Raw genomic sequence first — 25023 nt, forward strand, 5'->3', positions numbered from 1 at the left:
AAAGTAAAAAAGTCGGTTTAATAATGAATTGCTCTGCTTTTGCTGTTTTTGCCTAATTTGTTTCATTATTGTAAATGAATAAACAAAGTTTTAGGTCAAAATCAAATTGACCTCGACCCTGGTTCTAATCAATAAACTTCACTTAACGTTTAAAGGTTAGATGGTTTTAATAATCAAAAAATTATAATTTTTCGATGATAACAGTACAAAAATAGAAATAATGTTCGTAATAGAAAGAAAAATGTTACTCATATAATAATCAAAAAAGCGACCTTGTAAATTGATTACAGCACTACTTGATTGTTCGAGAGGATTATGCTGGCAAGGTAACAATCTATGGAGCTTAATTATTCTTCTGTTTGTTCACAGTTCACGTGTTCTTGTTCATTCGATACATCGACACCACTTGAATTTTTTTCTTTTTCTTGAGCGAGTTTGAAATCTTTCAAGTACTTGTTTAGAACATCAGTTCGGAGGTTCGGTTTGGATGCCAAAGTGATGAGGTGACGCCCGAGTTGATATTTACGTTTTATCTCTTTGGAAGCTGGATTAGGAGCCTGGAAACAAATGATTGATGGAAACAAATGAGTGCATTAATAACATTTGATTAATTGTAATAATTAGATAAAAATTACACTTTACAAACAAACTTACAAAATTTGTTGCATTCGCCATCATTTTTTCAGCAATTTGTCTAGCTTCTTCGAGAATAGACTTTTTGATTCCTGATTTTTCGGCGATATCCAGTCCATAGAGTGGATCTAAATTATCTTCATCTCTTAATCGATGGTCAGCAGAGAAGTAATGGGTTGTCACATTTGGATACATTGAGTCCATTTGATCAAGAGCCGAATAATGAGTCGCACAAAATACAAATGCTTTGGATGATAAAAAAGATTCAATAACTGACCAACAAACAGCTAATCCTTCCTCATAAGAAGTCCCTTTTCCAAGTTCATCAATTATAATGAGACTATTATCGGTGTAATTATCCAAAATGTATTTTATTTCCTTCATTTCATTGGTAAATGTTGAGCAATTGCTTTCTAGTTCATCATCATTACCAACTCTTGTGAAAATTTGATCAGTTAATCGAAAGGTTGCTTGTTCAGCCGGTACAAAGCAGCCACATTGAGCTAAAATTTGGAGAACACAAATATTCTTGAGGAATGTTGATTTTCCACTCATGTTAGGTCCACGTAAAATCCAAATATTACAATCTTCCGAAAGAAATGCATCATTATAAACTGCTTCACTTTTATTGTTTTCTAATAAAAAAGGATGACAAGCTTCTTTAATTGCCGTTATTGAGTCAAATTCAGGTCTAACCATGTTATACTTTGAGCTTGCCATACTAAACGATAATAATAAATCAATGAAGGCAACAATTTCTGTCAGTTTATGGAGACAACCAATCTTTTCTCGGATAGATAGGTAAATTTGTGCAAGTACTTCATAGCTGGTTGCAAAAATGTCCTCTAGAGCTAGCGTCATGTGTGAATTGTATCGCATCATCTCATTTGTTGTAAAGTTGCTGGTTTTACCTCTTTTTTGGACACGAATAAATTCAACTGGTAGATGAGAGTCCATATCAGGTCGATCTCCAACATTCATGGTAAGATGGTAACCTCTAGTCTGGTTGTAGTTGAGTTTGATGGGAAGATTGTATTTCATTCCTAGTTGTTCAACGTAAGATCCCATGTCGCTGATCAATTTATTGTAAATGCCTCTCTTTTTATCCAAAAATCCATCAATATCCTGTTTAATTGCAAAAACTTTTTGATGCTTAATGTTCAAAGCTCCTTTAACCAATTTACAATCCTGACTGATTGCTGTATCAATTATGTTTGCAATTGCTTCAAAGTTGCCATCTTCTAACAAATAGTAATAATGTTGAAAAATTGTATGTTGAGCTGAACTCAATTGTTCTCGTAATGGGTTAATAAGATTCAACGTGTGACGAAGATAAATCAATATTTCAACTCTTCTCTCACCAACTTTCCAACTTTTGGTTTTAGGTTCACATATAATGGCTGATATAATCGATTCAAGGTCGAGAAATTTTGTTATTATTTCAGATGTGTTGAAATGAAATTGAGGATTGGTTAATATCTCGCTAATCATATCATATCGTGGTTCAATGGTTTTAAGATCACTTGAAGGTTCTCGAATGGTGGCTCTCAACAGTCGATAACCAACCTTGGTCTTTGTGTGATCCAAGAAATGTAATAAAGTTCCTTCTGTTTTACCAGTTTGGTGATTAACTATAATTTCCAATGCTTTAGCAGTTGTTGGGTCAATAGCTATTGTTTGTTCAGATCCAGCATAAACGACTTTTATTGAATTCGCAGAAAGAATAACATTTTGAACAAATTCAATGTATTTAATCAGCGCGGCTGCAGCAGCAAGACAATAATACTTTTCTTTTACCTCCATTTCAATTTTACTTTTGTAATCGGGAGCACATAACGAAGTAACAGCTTTGAACCCAACAATATCATTGAAATACTTTCTCTCAACCTTGGTTACCGTGATTGTATTGTTGAAATTGAGTAACAGGCCTAAGAGACTTTTGTTAGTTCCTTCACCAACGGTTGATGACACAATAATCTCAGCAGGATCAAGAATTTCCAGCTTTGAAAATAATCTTGAATAAGTGCATCCATCAGGAAATTGGAATAGTTGCAAAGTTGATCCAATGGCATCCATTGCAGCTAAACCTTTAGAGGAAAATGAGAGTTAGCATTAAAATAGAAAGAAAAAATTTAAAAAAATTACCAATTTCTCCTTTGGCATTTCCACGTCCCTCAGCAATAGATACAATTGTTGATCTGGTTCTTCCCCCTGAGACACTTGATGGACCACTTATCGATCCAGTTGAATTATGTCGAAAATCGCTAATAGATTTTAAAGAGTTCCAATCACGACTCCTGATTGATTCCGACTCGAAATCATTGGAAGTAAAAAGAGGAAAATCTTGAAAAGGAAAGAAAATATTAAGTTATTAAATATTGCAACTTGCAAATTTAAATCTAATTACCATATTTTAAGTCCATACTGCTTGAACATCAATTAAATACAACTAAATCAATAACAGTCGATAACAATTAAATCAAAACCTTGTCAAATAACAAAAAAACCGCTAAGCGTATAAAACGCCTTTTAAAAGTTCTAAGCAAGTAATTTTTTTAAAAACCGATAGATAGCAGCACAAGAAATTGACAAAATCCAGATCCTCAAAGCAGAGTTATTCTTGGAAAGTGGAAACCTTTAAAAATACGACAAAAAATGGACAATCATATATCGCTTCTACTTGGCAAATACAATTATACCCAAACATCCACTTCCTGTCTATGCGGCTCCAGAATAAACGATCCTATCCACTGGGTAACCCAATGTCCTAAAACCGAGACTGAACGTCTAAAAACCCTAAACGACCTCAATATTGACACCGCAGACATCATCCCAACTTTTTTACAACCTTTCTCTACTTCACTTTTTTACAACCTTTTCGAGGCTGTCTTCCAAACACATATAATCCCAAAGTTTGACAAATTTAATTCCCTTAAAAACAAACCTCGCACACAAAAGCCTAACACTAAACCAAACTCCAAAAATAGTAAAAAACAAAAATCTCAACCAATACCTTAACTCCTTGAAACTCACCTCAAATGTATCATGTCAAACCAGGAAAACTTTCATCTACGGGTCTGCGTAATTTCAAGCAACCCTCTTTGTACCAATGCTAAGACCGAAATAAACAATCCAGAATAAACGATCCTATCCACTGGGTAACCCAATGTCCTAAAACTGAGACTGAACGTCTAAAAACCCTAAAAGCCTAACACTAAATCAAACTCCAAAAATAGTAAAAAACAAAAATCTCAACCAATACCTTAACCCCTTGAAACTCACCTCAAATGTATCATGTTTAACCAGGAAAACTTTCATCTACGGGTCTGCGTAATTCCAAGCAACCCTCCTTGTACCAATGCTAAGACCGAAATAAACTTAATCCTAGAAGTGTGACAAAATCTTTCACCTATCGACGACAACATCATTACTTGATTGTATTAACGATAGTGTTCGAAATGCAGCGGCTTCCTGTTTAGGAACTCTTTGTAAATGGTTATCTAATGAGGAATTAGAAAATTAGAAAAAAAATTTTCTATATAAAATACCAAAAGATGACCAATTGCCTCAAAATTTAGTTTCCAGTTTTGCAAGAGTTAGTTATTTTTATTCATCAATTTGATTCATTCTTTCACATTGCTAATCCTTTCTCTTTCCTTTTTTGCAGTGTATGAATCACGCAAATAATGAAGTCAAACAAACGGTGGCTAATTCATCAATATATTTAACTAAAAACCTCCCATGTCCGTTCCCAATGAGCTTCCTAAAAACACTTGTCCCCTTATTAGTTATGGGAACGAAAGAGAAAAATACGGCTGTTAGGTCAAATTCGGAGCAAGCCTTGGTTACTGTTTTGAAATTAAGATCAGACGAAGAATGTGCTCAACAGCTGGTTGCTGCTTTAGATCGTGGTGCTAAAGAAGTCCTTCAAGAATGCATAAGCAAAACTTTGAAAAAAGTGTTGGCACAACCAGAACCTAAAGAAGAGCAGTTTGATGATACTTTACTAACATGATTGCGCGAATTGGATTAATTTTAATTTTCTTCCCTTTCCTTTCGCATTCATACCTTTTTTCTTGAATTTTCTAAATCACTCCAACTTGCTAACTGAATTTAATAAAAATATTTTGAAGACATTATTTTGTATTAAATCTCATTTCATTCCCGTTTCATTAAATCGCTTTTACAATCGGATGACAGTCTCTGAAGATGTTTCAGCTGCCTCTTCGGATAATTTAAATCTATCACTAATCAGTGCCCATCTCCATTAACTATGACAATTAGCAGCGTCGTCATGCTATTGATAGTTTTACTGTGCAAGATTTAACTAAACAAACCATTGATGGTAGAGATTATTTTTTCAACTAATGACAGTATTCTTAACAATCCTTGCCCAACGTAAAAGATCCAGCAGCTATAATCGATTGACAGATAAACAATCAATCATGTATTATATTACCAAGTGAATCTTCAATTAGTAAAATGAATAAAAGCGCTATTGACGGGATTGGATTAACAATAGACTGTTAAAAACTACTTTTCAGAAAGACGCAGCGCTAAGATTTAAGTAATGAAAGGATTATATAAATTATAAAACTAAAATTGCTTTAAATGGGATACTAAAAAATTGCTTTAACCGGTTACTCGACAGTAATACTGCTGCCGAGAAGTCCGAGTCAAGGAATCCAACAGTTGCGCTATAACTGTTAGTTCTTTGTATGATCGTCTGCATTTGGATCAAATAGAATCATTTCATTTCATGATCAGTCTAATCATCTATGCAAATATTAAAGGACGAATTGTATGAAATCACATTACTATTTAAAGCAAGAAATATCGTTGCTCCATAATCAAAAACTTTAACCCGCTAGTGTTTGAAATAAATCATAAATTCTCTATTACCAAATCGATCCACTTAAATTTGAACAAAATTAGTAAAAACAAGAGAAAAATAATTGATTAAATTAGGCCTGGGCATCTTTATTAATGGCGGGAATTTAACAGAACGAGTATCCAAAATAATATCGATTTTTATTCATCTACACTTTTCCCTCGAGTTTTTTGTATTTTTGGTATGCTGCCATCTAGAGTAACTAGAGGGGGAAATCACAAATTTTACAATTGAAACAATTAAAAACTTTAATGACTCCCCCTTGCCTCACTTATCCCCTTTTTTATTCTTTTCCCCATAAGGGGAGTCACTAGAGTAAGCTTATTGTTTCAATTGTAAAATTTGTGATTTCCCCCTCTAGTTACTCTAGATGGCAGCATAACAAAAATACAAAAAACTCGAGGGAAAAGTGTAATCGGCCATTTTAATCACTTCGCGCTGAAATAAAGCATGTTACATGCATTAATTTCATACCTACAAGGCCAATGTGCTCCAGAAATTTAATTTATTCAATTTTCAACAAACTTAATCAAGATAACCAAAAAAATTTTTTCATGGAACCTTACAAAGACTGGATTCAATCCAATGGATTGAAGTTAATAAACTGTTTTGTTTAAGTAACAGTAGAGGGCTCTGTTTTCGTGGGCGCTTATTTGTTAGCTGAGAAATTTTTAGACTCCGAAGTCAGTCGTTTTTTCAACGACTGACTGACTGGGGGTTTTATCGACTGGCGGTCGACTCGAGTCGAATCAGTCGACTTTCACTCAAACGACTGGCGGTTGACTCATTTCGACTCAAAGCCCAATTTTTGAGGGGGTAAGAGGGGGTTTTTAAGAGACGATCTAGAAACAAACAAGAAAGTACATCTTCTGCCTTAAAATGATCTTTTTAGTTAATATATTAGCTTTTTTATTTAATATCAAAATCAACGCAGATCTACGTTACATGTTCGAAGTTGCTATGTATAAACTTATTTAAAAAAAATTGTTGAAAAAATGACGTGTTTGGCGCTTGAACTCAAATTTTGAGTGAACTGAGTCGACTTAGTCGTCTCAAATTAGAGTCGACTAAGTCGACTCAGTCGATACCTCAATCAACTGGCGCTCAGTCGAATCTTCATCAACTGACTCAGCGGCTCAATCGACTGACTTCGGAGTCTAGAAATTTTCAGCAGCTTCAGACAAAATAAATTTAATGTTGATTAATTCTATTTTAAACAATTTTATTTTTTCCATTATTCATTGTAAATTTTAATTGTTGTTCCATGTAAATACATCTGGTTTCACTATGCCAGGATATCTTAAATTCATCGAACTTGAAAACTTCAAGTCTTACAAGGGACAACAAAAGGTTGGCCCATTGAAACCTTTTACCGCGGTTATTGGACCCAATGGAAGTGGTAAAAGTAACTTTATGGATGCAATTAGTTTTGTGCTTGGTGAAAAGGCATCCAATTTGAGAGTTAAAAAATTATCTGAACTGATCCATGGAGCATCAATAGGTCGCCCTGTCAGTAATTCAGCATCGGTCACTTTGGTGTATGAAGACTCCGAGAGTGGTCGACAGACAAGGTTTTGTAGGTATGTGCAAGGAGCCAGCTCGGACTATAAGATTGACAACAATCCAGTGTCAAAACAGGATTATGCCAAAAGGTTAGAAACTCTTGGAATTAACGTGAAAGCAAGAAATTTTCTTGTCTATCAAGGAGCTGTGGAGTCAATTGCCATGAAAAATCCACGGGAAATTACTGTTGGTTTAAGTGAAGTTTTACTCGATGACTTTAGTCAAACATTTAATTTAATCTTCAATTCAATTCAATACAATAAGTTAGTAAAACATTACTTCTTGTTAAATAACAAGGAACACAAAAAAGAGACGCAAATGTTGCTTCCAGTGCAACTCACAAAACTGGACTAACTGTTGGTTAATTTTTATCTTACTTATAAGAGTGAGAAAACGGTTATGAATGTCAATGTTTAGTTAAAGGAAAATTTCCAAGAAATTATGAAAAGAGATGAAACAGAGAAAAGGATCAAATTATCCTTTTAAGTCAAAGTTAATGATCATTACATGGTTAAGTTAAAGTACAGTTAAATGTGTTTAGCATTGGTTCAAGTTAGAGACAATTAGTGTGGTTTTAATTGTTAAATTAAAGATCATGTTATGTTTTGGAAGACAGAAAGATGACTCTGATTTCATTGTTTATTGAGTCTTTTTAATGATGTTGATATGTGGTTAGAAAGTGAATGAAATGAGCTTTCTAACGATGTCTTCATGATATCTCTAGTTTGTTTGGTTGAGGAGAAATAAGTAGATCTTTGATTACTTACTTAGTGATTGAAAATATTGAGATTTTATATTTTAACCGTTCATAACTTGAGAACGGGTCAAGTTAAAGAGATGAACAATATACCATTAAAGAACTCTTAATTAGTTCTCAGCAACGGAACATTAATCATAGTTCCATCATGAGTAATTCTGATCATGGACATGATGTCTCAGAATTCAGTTTTAGTGATGAAAAGTTAAATTTTGTAAAATCTTGGTAACCTTGTCATATATTAAGGTAGTGACATGTTATTAATAAATAATGAGTTAGATCTCGTTTATAATGAACTAACTGGTCTATTTCAACCAACACTCTCCCTTGCTGAACACATTTACTGTTTACATTGAATTTTAATTTTAAGGTATTACTGGTTTCCGATTGGTTGTTTGATGATTTGATTCATCTGCTTGAACATATACATGACTGAACAATGTGTTTTTATTGAATCTGTTAATTTTGCTTTGAAACTGAATGTTTTTAATAAATGTTAAGAAATAGTTTGTACTGATTAAGCGATGGAGCACAAAGTGATTTTGTCAGCATATCTGCTGGTTGCTCTTTCGTTGGAGTAAAATAAACTTTAATCAAACCTTTCTCTTGATAATCACGGATAGCATGAAATCTTATGTCGATATGTTTAGTTCGTTTGTGAAAAAGATTGTTACGAGTTAGCAAAATAGCACCTTGATTGTCACTCATTATTCTTACCGGTAAATTTATTTTAATAGAAAGTTCATTCAAAAGCTGAATATACCAAAGAACATCTTTTGTACATTCAGCAATGGCTACATATTCAGCCTCAGTCGTTGACTGGGCAACACTCTTTTGAAGCCTAGAACACCAAGAAACTGGTGAATTACTCAAAGTAACAACAAATCCAGATGTAGACTTTCTAGTCTCTTGATCAGCAGCATAATCTGCATCTGCATAACCAATCAAAGTAAAGTTATCATGATTATTTGCATAAGTTATTCCAACATTCGTTGTACCCTTCAAATAACGAAATACTCGTTTAATGGATTTCCAATGATCTTCATTGTACTTACTGTTAAACTGAGATGCTTTATTGATTTGAAAAGTAATATCAGGTCGACTGATTATCGATAGATAAAGTAAAGCTCCGACAGCTTCTTGGTACGGTATTTTAGGATCAGATTCAGTTGATGATGGATAGAGTGTAACATTTGTATCACCAGGACTTGTTACTGGTTTACATTCAGACATATTGAATCTATTCAATAACTCTTTAATGTAATTAGTCTGTTTGATTGTAATCATTGATCTATCATTGTTTTGGTGAATTTCCATTCCGACAAAGACCTCGGGTTTATGAATCTTGATTTCAAATTCTTGCTTAAGCTTTTCAGATATTTTGTTCAATTCATTTTCAGATGAACTTTAAATCAAACCATCATCAACATAAATTACAATGATTGTCAATTCATTATGATCGGATTTTACGTAAATACAGTTATCTGCTGTACTCTGTTTGAAATCATGTTTCAAGAAAAAATTCATTTATCCTTGCATTCCATTGACGTGGAGCTTGTTTGAGTCCATACAATCCTCGCTTTAATTTAAGTACTTTATTTGAATTTACATTAAACCCTGGAGGTTGATTCATGTAAATTTCTTCATTTAACTTACCATATAAGAATGCTGTTTTTACATCAAACTGTAACAAAAACATTTTATATTGGCAAGTTATAGCAATGATGGCACGAATCGAATCATACCTTGCCACTGGACTGAATGTTTCAAAATAATCGATTCCAGATTTTTGAGCATAACCTCGTGCTACCAATCTAGCTTTGAATCTATCGATGGAACCATCAATTTTCTTCTTAATCTTAAAGACCCATCGACAGTCAATTATTGTTTTATTTTCAGGTGAATCAACAAGTTCAAATGTTTCATTCTTTTTCAGAGATCGTAATTCATCTAACATAGCTTCATACCATTGTTTGCGATTTGGTGAACTCATTGCTTCTTCAAATGATTTTGGTTCGAGATCCTTGTTAATTATCTGATTTGCTAAATTTATCAAGTTCATTTCATTACTTTCAACTTCTTCATTTTTCTCTTCACTTCCATTTGCTTCATTTTGTTCATTTTGACAGATCAAGTCATTGTCATTGTTTAATTCATTTTCATCTGCTTTCTCAATCATTTCATCTAAATTTGTTTCTTTATTATTTAGAACTTGGTCAATTGCTGCTTGAGCATCAAGCTGATCATCTAAAAATTTAGCATCTCGAATAACTGTAATGTATTTACCATTTGGATTGTAAACTTTGAAATTATTTACTGTATCAGTATAACCAACAAAAATGTATTTTCTTGATTTTGGATCCCACTTCTTACATAAAGAAGCATTCAATTTACCGTAAACAACACATCCAAAAACATGTAAATGTTTGTAAGTCGGTTTCTTTTTGAACCACAATTCAAAAGATGACAAATTATTGAGCTTTTTATTTGGAATTAAATTCAGAATGTAAGCTGCAGTATGCATAGCTTCTGGCCACAAAAATTTCGGTAAGTTACAATCTAACATCATTGATCTTGCCGCTTCAGTTATTGTTCTATTTTCTCTCTCAATAAAACCATTTTGCTGTGGAGTGTAAGGAGCTGACAATTCATGTTTAATTGAGTTTTCAGATAACAACGTTTTAACTCTTGACTCAATGAACTCACCACCGTTGTCACTTCTCATTATCTTAACTTTATTTCCAGTATTTTTCTCAACGCTATTGATATACATTTTTAATGAATGATAAGAATCAGATTTATGTTTCAGAAAAAATAGAGTCCTAAAGCTTGACGCTTCATCCTTAATTACCAGAGCAAATTTTGAACCTGATAAAGACTCTACTTCCATTGGTCCTTGAAGATCACAATGAAAGGATTCACCAACATTTATTTCTCTTTTAGGTACAGATTTGAATGGTTTCCGAGCAAATTTGCCCTTCAAGCAACCTTCACAAATAAATTTACTTAAATCATTGTCATACTTAATCGGAGGCAAAATTTCTTGTTTAGACATTTCAATAATTTTGTGGACATTGATGTGGGCTAATCGTTTGTGCCAGTCCATTAATGAGTATTCTTGAGCTAACATAGCAATATTATCAGATTTAATTGTTCGCATTATCATCCACATTGATTTACCAATTTTATCAACTACAGTTATTGTCCTTTTTGACTCAACATCAACAATTTTGGTTAGATTTGAAGTTGAGATTAAAGCATAATTTTTATTCAACGTTTGTACCCAAGAAAACAAATTGTATTTACCAAAATTTGGTACAAACAAAACATTAGTAAGTTTACCTCTGATCCACTCATTTCCATTGTAGCTCTCAACATCAACATCACCACGAGCTATTGCTTCGACTTTCAAGTCTGTTCCAACTGTAAGAGTAATTGGTTCATCTAAATCAACTAAATTTGAAAAATTTCTGATGTCACTAGTAACATGGAATGAAGCACCAGTATCAAGTAACCATTCCATGCTACTATGACTATCATGTATCGAGCAATAAGCAAAATTGAGATTACCATTGTTTTCATTTGAATTTGAATTTGAATTCGAATTTGAATTATTTCTGGAATTATTGTTATTTTGTTCATTTGAGTTTGAATTGTTATTAGAGTTTTGGTTTTGATTGAATTGAGCATTGTTTGCATGATTACGATTGTTGAAATTTCTATTATTATTTCGATATGAATTTTGACCTCGACAATTGCTTCGATGTTGGAATGAATTATTACTTTGATTGTTTCTGTTTGAGTAATTGTTTGGATTGTTGTTGTTTGAGTAATTATTATTTTGTCTATTGAAGTTGTTTGAGAAATTGTTTCTGAAATTATTTCGATTGAATCAGTTATTACTGTTATTGTTACTGTTGTTACTGAAATTATTGTTTCTATTATTAGTATTATTGAAATTATTAGGATTTTTGCGACAATAATTTGCTGTATGGCCTTTTCCACCGCACTCATAACAATGTTTTTCCCTGTAACTCGAAGTACGAGTAGCTTTGGCAATTAATGCTTCTCCATGATTATTCTTTGATTCAGATTTAACTCTTCTCTCTGCTAATAATAAATTTTGTTTCAAAGATGAAAGCTTAATAACTTGACCATCAGTAATTTTGTACTCTAAGTTTTGCTTAAAAACTTCATAACATTGAGGAAGATCATCAATGACTTTCAAAATTACAGTTGGTTCATCCACTGGTGAACCTAAAACAGATAATTGCTTTACAATTGTTTCTAACTCACTGAAATAGCTTATAACTGTATGTGAAGCAGTAAATTTAAGGTCAGTTAATTTACGTCTGTGTTGCCAGACATTATGTGTAACACGTTGTTCTTTATAGTCAAGAATATTATTGTACATTTCAGAAGATGAGGAACAAGCAGTAATCAAATCAACAATACCTTCAGTAATACTTGTAGTTATAATTGTCCGAGCAATTGCATCCTTTTTGTTCCACTTTTCAATTTCCTTCCGATTGTTGATAACACTGTCAGGTGTTGCGACTCCTTCAACATGAATATGAGGAATAAGATCGGGACATTTTTCTTTGCCAAGCAACACTTCCAAACATCCAAGAGATTGAGCAAAAGCTTCAATAGATAACTTCCATAACTTGTAGTTAGTATCGTTCAGTTTGACGATACTGAACTCACCTAATTCAACCATGATTGGTGATTTAAAAAAACGTATAAATCTTAAGTTCAAAGTAAGATGAAAAAATATTGAGTTTAACACAGCTATTAAAGTTGGAAAACGTGTGAGCCCATAACCTGTTGGTTTAAGTGAAGTTTTACTCGATGACTTTAGTCAAACATTTAATTTAATCTTCAATTCAATTCAATACAATAAGTTAGTAAAACATTACTTCTTGTTAAATAACAAGGAACACAAAAAAGAGACGCAAATGTTGCTTCCAGTGCAACTCACAAAACTGGACTAACTGTTGGTTAATTTTTATCTTACTTATAAGAGTGAGAAAACGGTTATGAATGTCAATGTTTAGTTAAAGGAAAATTTCCAAGAAATTATGAAAAGAGATGAAACAGAGAAAAGGATCAAATTATCCTTTTAAGTCAAAGTTAATGATCATTACATGGTTAAGTTAAAGTACAGTTAAATGTGTTTAGCATTGGTTCAAGTTAGAGACAATTAGTGTGGTTTTAATTGTTAAATTAAAGATCATGTTATGTTTTGGAAGACAGAAAGATGACTCTGATTTCATTGTTTATTGAGTCTTTTTAATGATGTTGATATGTGGTTAGAAAGTGAATGAAATGAGCTTTCTAACGATGTCTTCATGATATCTCTAGTTTGTTTGGTTGAGGAGAAATAAGTAGATCTTTGATTACTTACTTAGTGATTGAAAATATTGAGATTTTATATTTTAACCGTTCATAACTTGAGAACGGGTCAAGTTAAAGAGATGAACAATATACCATTAAAGAACTCTTAATTAGTTCTCAGCAACGGAACATTAATCATAGTTCCATCATGAGTAATTCTGATCATGGACATGATGTCTCAGAATTCAGTTTTAGTGATGAAAAGTTAAATTTTGTAAAATCTTGGTAACCTTGTCATATATTAAGGTAGTGACATGTTATTAATAAATAATGAGTTAGATCTCGTTTATAATGAACTAACTGGTCTATTTCAACCAACAATTACTTCACTGTTTGAAGAAATATCTCACTCTAATGAGTTTAAAGAGTCTTACATCAATGAAAAGGTTAGTAAAAATAACTTTATCTATATTATTAATTCTATTGTAAAAATATTTAATTATTATCATGTTTTATTTTAGACTACAATGGATCGCAGTGAAGAAGAGTTACATCATATGTTTGTCAAAAAGAAGGGTATTGCTGCAGAAAAGAAGGAAGCTCAAGGCGAGATCAATGAAGCTAAGAGATATCAAACTCTTAAAGAGGAACTTCATATTTTACAAGTTAACCAGCAACTTTTCAAATTGTATCATATACAAAAAGAAATAGATGGTCTACAAAGTGACTTGAAAAAGAAAAGAGATGATTTGGATGTACAGGTTCGCAAGAAAGAAAAAGCAGAAGAAGAAATTAAGATCAAAAGGCAAAATCTTAATAAAATAACAAAAACATTGGCCAATATCGACAAACAAATTCGAGATGTAGAACTGAATTTGAACAAGAAACGACCTGCATACATAAAAGCTTAAGAAAATGCTTCTCATATCGAGAAAAATTACAAACAGCCAAAAAATCATTGACTGCTGCCAAAAAAGCTGACGAGAATCATCAAGAAGCAATCATGGAATTAACTAAAGAACTGGAAAAAGTTAACGAGAAAATTGCAGTCTTTGAAAGTGAGATGAAAGCTGAAGATGCGAACAAAAACCGGGAAATCGTTCTTGAAGAATCTCAGAGGCGAGAATACAATAGGTTGAAAGAAGAAGCTACTCGTTTGTCTTCTAAGTACTTGAATGACTTGGATTCATTGGAGAGAAAGCAAAAGGCTGACTCTGACAAATACGAACAAGAACAAAGAGACCAACAACAAATCCAGTCCAGAATAAGAGTTTTGCAAAATGAACTCGAAGAAAATATGAAAAGAATTGACAAGCTTAAAGATAACATTTCAATGAGTGAACAAAGTCTCAGTGAGTTAAGAAAAAAGGAGAAAGAAATCGACGAAATTGTCAGATTTGCGAAAGAACGAGTCACCACCATCAATAAGAAACTTGAACAAATAAACGGTGAATTGGGAGATGCCAAGGTTGACCGTCACGAAGATGAAAGAAGGAGAAAGAAGGCTGAAGTTGTTGATCATCTAAAGAAACTCTATCCCGGTGTTTACGATCGTATGTTAAATCTTTGTAAACCCATTCATAAGCGTTACAACATGGCTATCACCAGAGTTATGGGTAAACACATGGAGGCAATTGTTATAGATAAAGAAGAGACTGCTCGAAGATGTATTCAATACCTCAAAGATCAAATGATGGAGCCTGAAACTTTTCTACCTCTTGACTATATCGAAGTGAAACCTTTGAAAGAACGTCTCCGAAACATTCAAAGTCCAAAAGGTGTGAGACTTGTTTATGATGTTTTGAAATACGATCCTCCGCAAATTGAACGAGCTGTTCTATTTGCCACCAATAATGCATTAGTCTGTGAAACTCCTGAGGATGCTGCTCAAGTTGCTTTTGATTTGGGTGATGGTCGTCGTTATGATGCTGTTGCACTAGATGGTACTTTCTATCAGAAGTGTGGTTTCATCTCTGGAGGTTCCGCAGAATTAGAAAGAAGAGCCCGTAGATGGGACGAAAAAGAAGTCCACAAATTGAAATATGAAAAAGAAAAATTAGCTGAAGAATTGAAAGAACAGCTAAAGAAAACTCGTAAAGAAAGTGATCTAATGGTAATTCAAAGCCAAATTAAAGGTTTGGAAACCCGTTTACGTTACTGTAGGATCGATATGCAACGTATATGCAACCACGCACACAACCAACACTTATAGTAAGATACACTCACACACATACATACACTTTGTGACAATCGATATGCCTTTTTAGTAACAACCGATGATTTTGACTCAAAGACTTCTCTTATTTTACCCAATTCACTTGAAATTGTGTTCTTGTTTGACCATCTCTTTCAGTGTTGACCACATTCTCTTGATTTTTTCAATAAATTGTTGCGATCCGCAATTATCTCATTCCTTGACTTCAAATTTAAATTACGATCGATGTTATGCATCTGTAATTTCATTGTGAACTATTTTGAGGCGCAATTGCTTCAATGGCTTTCTTCAATTTATTTCAAATCAAATAAAGATTTTCATTTTCTGAGAATAATTCTTTGTTCTTTGATTGAAACCATTTCAATTGTTTCCACAATTCTTAGATCAATGACTGATTCTATATGTTTTCAAGAGTTTTACGGCAATCATCCAACCCTTTCCTAGTGAGCTCAAGTTGTCCTTACAATTTAAGGATTGTTTCTTTACATCATTTCAGACTACTTTTATCATTCTGTTTTCAACTACTACTTTAATTCTGATTTTTATGAGCAACAATTCATTTCCTTCCATTTCTTTTATTCAACACATCAAGTGTACAATTCAAAATGCTATGCGTTTTAAGCTTGTCCATTGTTCAGCTGATTTTTGCAATTTCTTTCTACTTCATTTCGATTGCTTCTGTGGTAAGTTTACTATTATTTGGATCTGTATCGTGACCACTTATTATCACTAATTAGCACATCATTATTACTTCAAATCACTCATTTGTTTGATCACAAAGTATCATTATTGAATCCCCGTAATTGATTAGATCAACGGTAAAAACGAGTTCCATTACTTAGACAAACCAGCCTTTACATGTTCCAGGTAAGTAGGTGTATTGTATAAAAATACTGACCAAATCGGGTAAAAATGGTTTCTCTTTTTGGTTTGCATTCAAAACTTTCTCAGAGCATCTAAAGTTTGGATTGATGTACTTGATGGATTGATTAGTTAGTCATATTTAAGTTGTATCATTCATTAATTGCAATTGCCAACTTGACCGCAGTTAGATTATCTGAAGATCAAGTTAATAAATCATTGACTTTTTAATTTTCGCCATCTCACCAGCTTAAACTTAAACTTTGAATAATATCGACTAAAAATGGCTTATAGAGCGAGGTAGACACTTTAATCATCTCAATTGATAGTGAATTGTGTCATCTCAATAATGTTCCTCTTTATTGTTATTGTATCAAAAGTATCATGTTGTTTTCCTGGTCAATTCATGGATCGCTATAAAATCAAATAATCCTTGGCAATCCTGATCTCCAGACAATAACCGTCAAAGTCACTCATAATTCAAGATGACGAATGCAATTATGGTCGATGGAGACCGGTATTTTAAACTCTCATTAACTTAGATTAGGTTAAATAGTGTTCCTAATTCCTAGTTCCTAATTGCACAGACAATTAGTTTTACAAACAAGCACCAAACCGTACAATTTAAAAGTTACATTTTAATCATCAGACCAAAACACGATGTTTGTTTACCTAACAACAGATGGCTCTAATGGCCATGTTACACTCTAAATGGGCTTCAAGTTTTTACTCGTAATAACTTCGGAATAATTTAAGTTACCATTTAAATTGATTTGAATGGTAACTTAATTTTGTAATGTTTTCATCTTCTTCGTTGCCTAGATCATCTAAAAATACAGTCTTATGTGCTCTACTTTATATTGGTTGAAGAGACACTGGGAAGGCAGTCAACTTCAACTTTAATTACCATTGAACTGAATTGTTGAATACTCTTGAATATCTATTCATGTTTAATTTTGCAGTTTATGATTAGCAATTAATTTTATTGAAACTGTGTTGTAACAAATAATTTTATAAAGATAATGATAAAGCAATCTGAAAATGCTACACTTGATTGCTCAAATGTGTTAATTTTTATAATTATTCATTGTATGCCATTTTACTCGATCCAAGTTATCTTTTTAATTTTTTGGATCATTCAACTACTTTATTTAATGAAATTTTCTCAATTTCTTCGGACAAATTAAACTCCAATACAAATATTGATTACCATATACTCAAACAAAACACTGGAGATGATTAATCAAAGATGCAACACTATCGACACTTGAATGAGACATGTAAATGTAAACACATGTTTAGACAGTGAGTTTTTGGTAAATTATCAAAATGAATTGATTTCAAATTGTAACAATATGGATAGTTGTGAGGTTAATCACTGATTGAAATCAAAGAGGTTGAAATCAGATTGAAAATAAAGACTTTGGTTCTATATAGTTACTACATTCACCTTTGATCGTGATAAGGTACGGATAAAATGCTGATAAATTTATGCTGGAAAAAATTGGCTTGATTATAATTTTACTCATCACTAAACCATTTCTTGGTGTTGTTAAGTTCCACTCCTACAAATTTTTGATTGTTAAACCTGTTTATTTGGGTAGAAATGAAATATTTTTAAAAAGTATCAAGTTAAACATTCACTGAATTAGTAAACCTATCTTGACTGCTTTAGTAAATCTTTATTTAGCTTTGGGTTTGACAATTTTTTCATTATTAACGGCATTTCAGGTCATTATTATTGTCATTATCGTTCAAGGCCGTTCAAAGTACAATTAAATGAAAGTAAAAGGTAGAAACAAAATCAACTAATTGTTAATATATTCTGAGTGAAAATTGGAGTCACAAATTGAATTACAGGTTAAAACATTGGTTGTAAACAGAAGAGGTAAACCGACTGGAAAACAAATTCTGGTTAATTTTACTGTTTTTTAAATATTGGTTTCTGGGTAAAGTTTGGGTAAATTGATTGAAGACAATTATAGATTGTGTAAATGGTTCATTGTGATAATAGTTGGTTCAAATTATTATAAGCAGAGACCTGAAGCAGCTCTGCTCAATGTACAATTGATATTTTCAACCCGACTTTAACCATAATTTGACTGTGATAAAGTAACCAGAACTTTATTGTCGCAACTAAATGATAAACAATTAAAGAACAATATTAATATTATTAATTTCCTTGAATTCAATTAAATTAAATGTTGCAATGAATTGTACATCAAAATCATCAGGATTAAACCAGAAATCAAGAATGAACTATCATTTACTGCAATATCATTCAGCTTCCAGTTTCTGAAGGATTTTGTCTAAAACAAATTAAATTGACAAGGTTAAATGATTAATATTAATTCTTTGCCCTCATCATCATCATCATCTTCTTCGTCTTCTTCCTCTTCCATCGACTATTTCATCAAAAACCTATTCAATAACCAGAGGCTATTTCTTGGTACAACAGCAGTTGATAGTAAAATATCACATTTTTTTGAGGCCATACTTTGTTTTCATTTTACTTTTGTTCAATGTTAATAGCCAAGGTTAGGATATCCTTTTAATTATGATTGAAACATATCATTTAGCATTTCACATTTCCCTATTATTAACTTATTGTTTAATGATGGTGATGATGGAAACTCTAGTTGATTGTAGTTGGTTAACAGTAGAAACAATCTTGCAAGTATTTCTGGTAAACATCAACAGCTTCAACACCTATTTCCTTCAACAATTACAAGTTCATCAGCCTTACCATTTGAATTTACCAGAAAATCGGACCATCAAAGAGGTAAAAATTTCAACAATTTTCATCGTTAAATTGTGAAAGTTGACAATTTATTCGGAAATATTGAATAAATTGAGTTGATTTACTGTGTATTCATAGAGTAATGGCTTTTACTCAATCCTTGATTAGCCTTTCTGTTAGTTTTCTCAAATTGTAAGGTTAAACAACCCAGCACTTGACCAGTCTTTGGTTACCTCAAGATAACAATCAACTTGTAAACACTTGAAATTGAAAGGAATAATTATTATATTTCAAATTACGTATTTTTTTATTCTGAATAATCAAGATTAAAGATACTCAATCATAAATTAAAGATATAATCAGCGGTTCGTCAAAGATATTACTTTAAGAGAATCGATAAATGCTCATCATAACTGATTTATACATTGTACATTCAACACTGTGTATTTAATACATATGTATTTATGCATTCATATATTATCGGAGCTGGAATCAAATTTAATGAATTAACCATCACCAACTATCGACAGCTTGGTTTAATTACTATCACCTGGTAAAATCGTCTGCGATTGAATTTGTCGTATTATCTGGGGATTTTTGGATCATATAATTGTGTGATCATCTTTTACTGGTTAATCTTATCACTGAAAATGTAAATTCAGTTTACCTTTGGAAATTTTCTTGCAAATTTTGTACAATTTGGGTTTTCAATTCAAGGTTTTGGTGATTAATTTTTTTGTCAACCTCAATTAAAATTTGTATTCAATGTACACTTAAAAATAGATTGATGATTGTAAAAGTTGATAACATTAAACGATCAATTGAAGTTGAACACATAAAGCCATTATTACTGACTAGTAACTCTGTCATGATTCAGATCAGATGAGGTTTGTATTGGATGTTTTTTTCAAGGTAATTGGGACAAATTGCTATTAACCTTTCAAGGCTTTTTTTGATAGAGAAGATTAATTGTAGAGAAATAAATCAACTAAATTAACAAAAACAAAAAGGCAATTTGCTCTACATTGTATGAAAATTTAAGTTAATGATTATTGATCTACACTTTTTTATCAATAACAAGTTCCAAATAATCAAATGGGGTAGATGGAAAGATTGAATGACAATTTTGAATGGAAAGCAAAACAATCAATAATGAACTTTACATTTTAACCTGATTGGGTTTCAATGTTTGAGCATATTATTAGCGACAATTGTGTAATTAGCTGGTCACTGGGAATCAGAAGAGTTGCAACTTGGCAAATGATTAACAAATGAACAGTTAATATGTTAAACATGAACAAAATTAGACTTGGAACTTGACTTTCAAATTTCCCTTTTCTTGTAATTTTGCAAATTTACCGTTTATTTAAAAGTGTTGGTTAAAAATAAGTTTAAATTGTTGTCATAGAGACTCATTATATTATAAAAATTTGACAAATTTAACTTAAACAGTAAATCAAAATTGAAATTATTGAAATCAGTGAAAATAACAAATTTTATTTTTGGCGTTAATCGTACAATTAAGATAATGTCCAGGCTTAAGCTTAGGTTGAGGCTGATTTTGATGTTTTTTAATATTGTGAACTACTTTAGAGTAAATTGATATAAACTGAAGATATTTCAAGATGAAGTGTGATGAAAATGAGAATTAAAAGTTTATTATCAATGTTTAATGAACAAAAATTGAAAGAGAAAGATGAGGAAGAAGAAGCTAGTGATGCTGAAGATCAACTCTCCTTAATATCAAAGTGTATGTATGTGAGAATGGTGACCTGAATCGCAGAAGGATACTCTTCCGTGATATTGAAACTCGATTAATATAAACATTACCATCAAAATGTTGTTTTCATATAATTTTTTCTTCCCCTTTTTACTGACTTTTCTTCATCTCCTTCTCTTTAATCATCAACATCATCATATCATCATCCCTATCAACATCAGTATTTGCTTCCTTCTCTTCTTTTTATTTCAACAATTTTTGGCCGCTTTACTCCAGGTATTGGCTTCAACTGGTCTCTTCTTGATTCCATGCAACCAAAACAACCAGTAAATATCCAAAATACAATAACAGTGTTCGATATTTATCGCTACAGCAGGTTGATAACATAACCAATTGATTAATATGGTATATGTGTACATTAAATTTCTTGCAAGTCAACTTAAAATGTCCATTTCACCATTTATTGTCTAATCAATTGTGTTAATCGAGTTTCAACAATTATCCATTAATATGATGGCTTTGTTTCAGGTTGGAAACTATTTGAAAAGTTCCATTCAGATCCTGAATCAGATTGATTTTGAAGTGGTTTCTTTCAGTTTTCTTTCAATCTTCATCTTTCTCATCTTAGATTGAATCCAATAACCTCCGTCCAATTTGTCCATGGTAAGGTGATCTGAGTGAATGATTTGTATTTGATTAGCCATTGATGGATTTGTTTGTTTATCAAATTAATTGTCGGTAAAACATTGAAACCTTTAAAAAAGAAGAGAAAGCGAGAGAGAAAAAAAAGAGTGAGAAAAAACGTCAAAATTTTTACTTCAAGTAAATGGGTAAAATAGTGAAAGTAAATAGTGAAAATAAAGGGGAAAAGGTATCGAGTTATCCCGGCCTGGTATAAGCCGTTATATTGGTAATAAGACGTTAAAGAGAGGGATAAAAGGAGGAGAACCAGAACCAGATTTGGGCGAGAATCAACCTTCTAAGGTTGTACTCTTTTTTACGTTAAGATGATGATTAGAGAAGTTGTTGTTGACAGGAGAGAAAAAATTTAAAGAAATAAAATATAAATAATTTTTTGTGCGCTTTGTCGGTACAAAAACAAGGCTATATAAAATAAAAGTTCGAGGAAAGTCAATCACCAGTTACATTGTAGATATAAACAGATGAACAACCATTTTGAGTAAAAGTAATAGCAAAAAGTAAACAATATTTCAATAACTGGCCTCGAATAGTGAAACATCAATTAGAGGGATTCGTCAAAATGTAATTGATGATCAAAATCACGTAGAGATTGAAATAGTCAAAATTTCCCGTCTTGATTTGTTTTGTTGTGATCATAAATCATTGAGTCAACCCAACACTTGGTCAATATATATAAATCCCTAAAAGTGTCCCACAAAATTTACTACAAAGTAAACCAACGAGAACAATATATAAATTGTTTCAGTGATTATATGAAAATTGTATCAAAAGTGATTAAAATGTTATTACTGGCCTTGCCCTTATACTGTTCCAATTGTAACCCAAATCAAGTGATGACAACAATTATTCAAAGTTGATATTGTGCCACCATTTTCACATACACTTTCACCTGACATCAACAACATTATTATCATTTATTATAAAGATTATCTTTTAATAATCAGTATAATAGTAATCATATATAATAGCAATCAACTACTACTAGTCCTTACTTTCATTACTTTCTTCCTCCTCATCATCAGTGCCGTCATTATCATCAATAACAAGCCCAACGCCGAGAAACAAATAAACAACATCAAACCTTATTCACTTTACATTTTTTTCCGTATCACAGTTAAAATTGACCGGCCGAACTTGATGTACTCAACACTCGTTTTCATCGAGAAATACATTCCTCATCCTCACGCCTCTCTCCTATTCTCACTCTTCTCATCCATCTTCTTCCGCCGCTCTCAATCTTCATCATTTTCCTCTCTTCCTCGCTAAACCTCATCATCAACATCACTAAACGAGGGAAACAAGAAAGTGAAAAATATTCTTCTTTTTTTGCCGTCAAATCATACATCAGACTAAATTAAACTACGTTACTACATGTATTACTAACTTTCAATTCATTTGTGCAAGTTTCCGGAAAAGTACTCACTACCAACTTATTTACTAACTGAATTAGCTTAAGCATAAATCTGTAAACTTCCTCTTTCTTTCTCTCTCTTTCTTTACATCTTTTTTCTCTTCTTCATCATCTCCTTCCCGTTAAATTTTACGGTAAAAAAACAGCTATCTTACTTTCTTACCTTTTTGATCATAATCAAACTTTGGGTTGACTTGACTTGTATCCATCAGTCAGGTTTCCAATCCAGTTAGTTATTATTACTTTCTCCTTCTTTTTTATTTTCATTACACTTTCACTTGAAACTCATCTAATACCCTTGATATTTGATTAACATGAATTTGGACCCGGAACTGGGATCCGATCAACATGCGGTTAGCATTAAACTAACCAATGTCAATGATGCCACCGATGATTGCGTTGTTCCCGCGACAGCAATAGCAGTAGCAGCTCCAATTGCTGTTGTATCCACCGTTTCAAATAAAAATGACCATGTAACCAATTTAATGTTATCATCTTCATCTTCATCACATATCCCATTACACTTCATATCCAGATTGGCAGATGAAATACCAGACAAGTTAGCTAAAATATATACAATTTTACTTCAACATAACTTTCTCCCGGACTCTTGGAAAATCTCATCCACCATCTTCATTCCCAAAAGTGATGGGAAAAGGCCCAGGCCAATCTCTGTTCAATCAAATTTTTCCAAAATCCTTGAATCTATCATCCTTGATGACCTGAACAACAATATACCAACATCTTTCTTCAAAAGTCAACATGCTTTTCAAAAAAACAAGAATATCGACACAGCCCTAATTGAAATCAACCAAAATGTTCAATTATTCAAACCAGCATCACCATCAATTTTTCTTGTTGATATTGAATCCGCTTTTGATAGCATATCCCACCAATCAATCTTACAAGAACTCCAAAAACTGAAGATTCCCCGAGACACTTTAATACTCATTCAAAACTACCTCAACTCCAGATACATGTCGATATTAAACCGAGAATCAGCCTTTTTCAAGAAAACTGATGTTGGAGTACCACAAGGCTCAATCCTGGGCCCGTATCTCTTCACCATTGGCATCCAACAAATCATCAATTATTTAAACAACAAACCTCTTCAACAACCACCAATGTTCATCAACCGACGAGCAGTTCAAGATCCGACACCTTTACACCTGAGAGTCACCGCTTATGCGGACGACCTCATCATAATTCCATCTCCTCGACAAATGGACAAATCAGATTATGCTGCAATGTGCACCTCTGTTATCTCTCGTAAACTTCTAGAACTCCTTAAACCCTTAAATCTATCCATTCTCCCTCAAAAATCACATCTGCTAGTAAATAGATTCCTACTTCCCAAAATAAAACAAATTGGTTCGTTCAAAATCCAAACTAATGATAGAGGTAAAATACTAGGAATGACGTACATGTTAGGTGTAAATCAACCCTTCCTCACCGATTCCCTGATTGACAAAATTAACATAACCACCAGCAAAATACTAACAAACAATCCCAAAATCATACACGTCCCTCTAAACATATTAACACTCATCACCTCCTCCAAAATCGAATCCAAAGCTTTCGCTTATAACGAAATCCTGCTACCAATACTAATTAATTCCACCCAAGAAAGAAACAAACTAGAATACGCTTGCAGCCGTATAATAAGAAAAGCTGTAAATTACGACTGGAAGCTTAATATCACCACAGTTTGCGCGATCATAGGTCGTACTCCTACATGGGCAAGAATAATAACTTCTAGCTTAACTAGAATTTATCAAAACCTCACCCAGAACGAGAACCCACAAGAGAGTTTAAATTTCTTTGATAAATACCCAAACCTAGCACCCAGCATATCAAACAACCAAATCTGGTGGGGCTACAAACAGATAATAAACGATCACGTCACAAATCTCATCGACCAACAATGGACGAGTGAAGATCCTCAAAGCAGAGTTATTCTTGGAAAGTGGAAACCTTTAAAAATACGCCAAAAAATGGACAATCATATATCGCTTCTACTTGGCAAATACAATTATACCCAAACATCCACTTCCTGTCTATGCGGCTCCAGAATAAACGATCCTATCCACTGGGTAACCCAATGTCCTAAAACTGAGACTGAACGTCTAAAAACCCTAAAGGACCTCAATATTGACACCGCAGACATCATCCCAACTTTTTTACAACCTTTCT

The 25023-nt window shown here is 32.6% G+C and overlaps 3 protein-coding genes across 3 annotated transcripts; 2 read left to right on the forward strand and 1 right to left on the reverse strand.

The window, feature by feature from the left end:
• Positions 1-142: 142 nt before the first annotated feature.
• Positions 143-3199, reverse strand: LOC107365678 (mutS protein homolog 4-like). Its single transcript, XM_015933228.3, has 4 exons — positions 3041-3199; positions 2779-2976; positions 655-2720; positions 143-557 (listed from the first exon to the last, which is right to left on the reverse strand). The coding sequence occupies exons 1-4, from the start codon at positions 3054-3056 to the stop codon at positions 348-350; spliced, it is 2490 nt and encodes an 829-aa protein (XP_015788714.1). The 5' UTR covers positions 3057-3199; the 3' UTR covers positions 143-347.
• Positions 3200-4169: 970 nt separating this feature from the next.
• LOC107365409 (stalled ribosome sensor GCN1-like) lies at positions 4170-4772 on the forward strand. Its single transcript, XM_089270139.1, has 2 exons — positions 4170-4228; positions 4301-4772. Exon 2 carries the CDS (start codon positions 4304-4306, stop codon positions 4646-4648), a length of 345 nt encoding a protein of 114 aa, XP_089126265.1. The 5' UTR covers positions 4170-4228; positions 4301-4303; the 3' UTR covers positions 4649-4772.
• Positions 4773-6664: 1892 nt separating this feature from the next.
• On the forward strand, positions 6665-15674 carry LOC107365586 (structural maintenance of chromosomes protein 1A-like). Its single transcript, XM_089270141.1, is given in 4 exon segments — positions 6665-7274; positions 13569-13627; positions 13703-14111; positions 14114-15674. Coding segments are annotated over 4 exon segments (2211 nt in total). The 5' UTR covers positions 6665-6811; the 3' UTR covers positions 15394-15674.
• The last annotated feature ends 9349 nt before the right edge of the window (positions 15675-25023 follow it).

The sequence above is a fragment of the Tetranychus urticae genome, chromosome 1, assembly GCF_039701765.1.
Source record: "Tetranychus urticae isolate SD_2017Ah chromosome 1, NJAU_TeUrti_SD_1.0, whole genome shotgun sequence".
Taxonomy (NCBI): Eukaryota; Metazoa; Arthropoda; class Arachnida; order Trombidiformes; family Tetranychidae; genus Tetranychus; species Tetranychus urticae.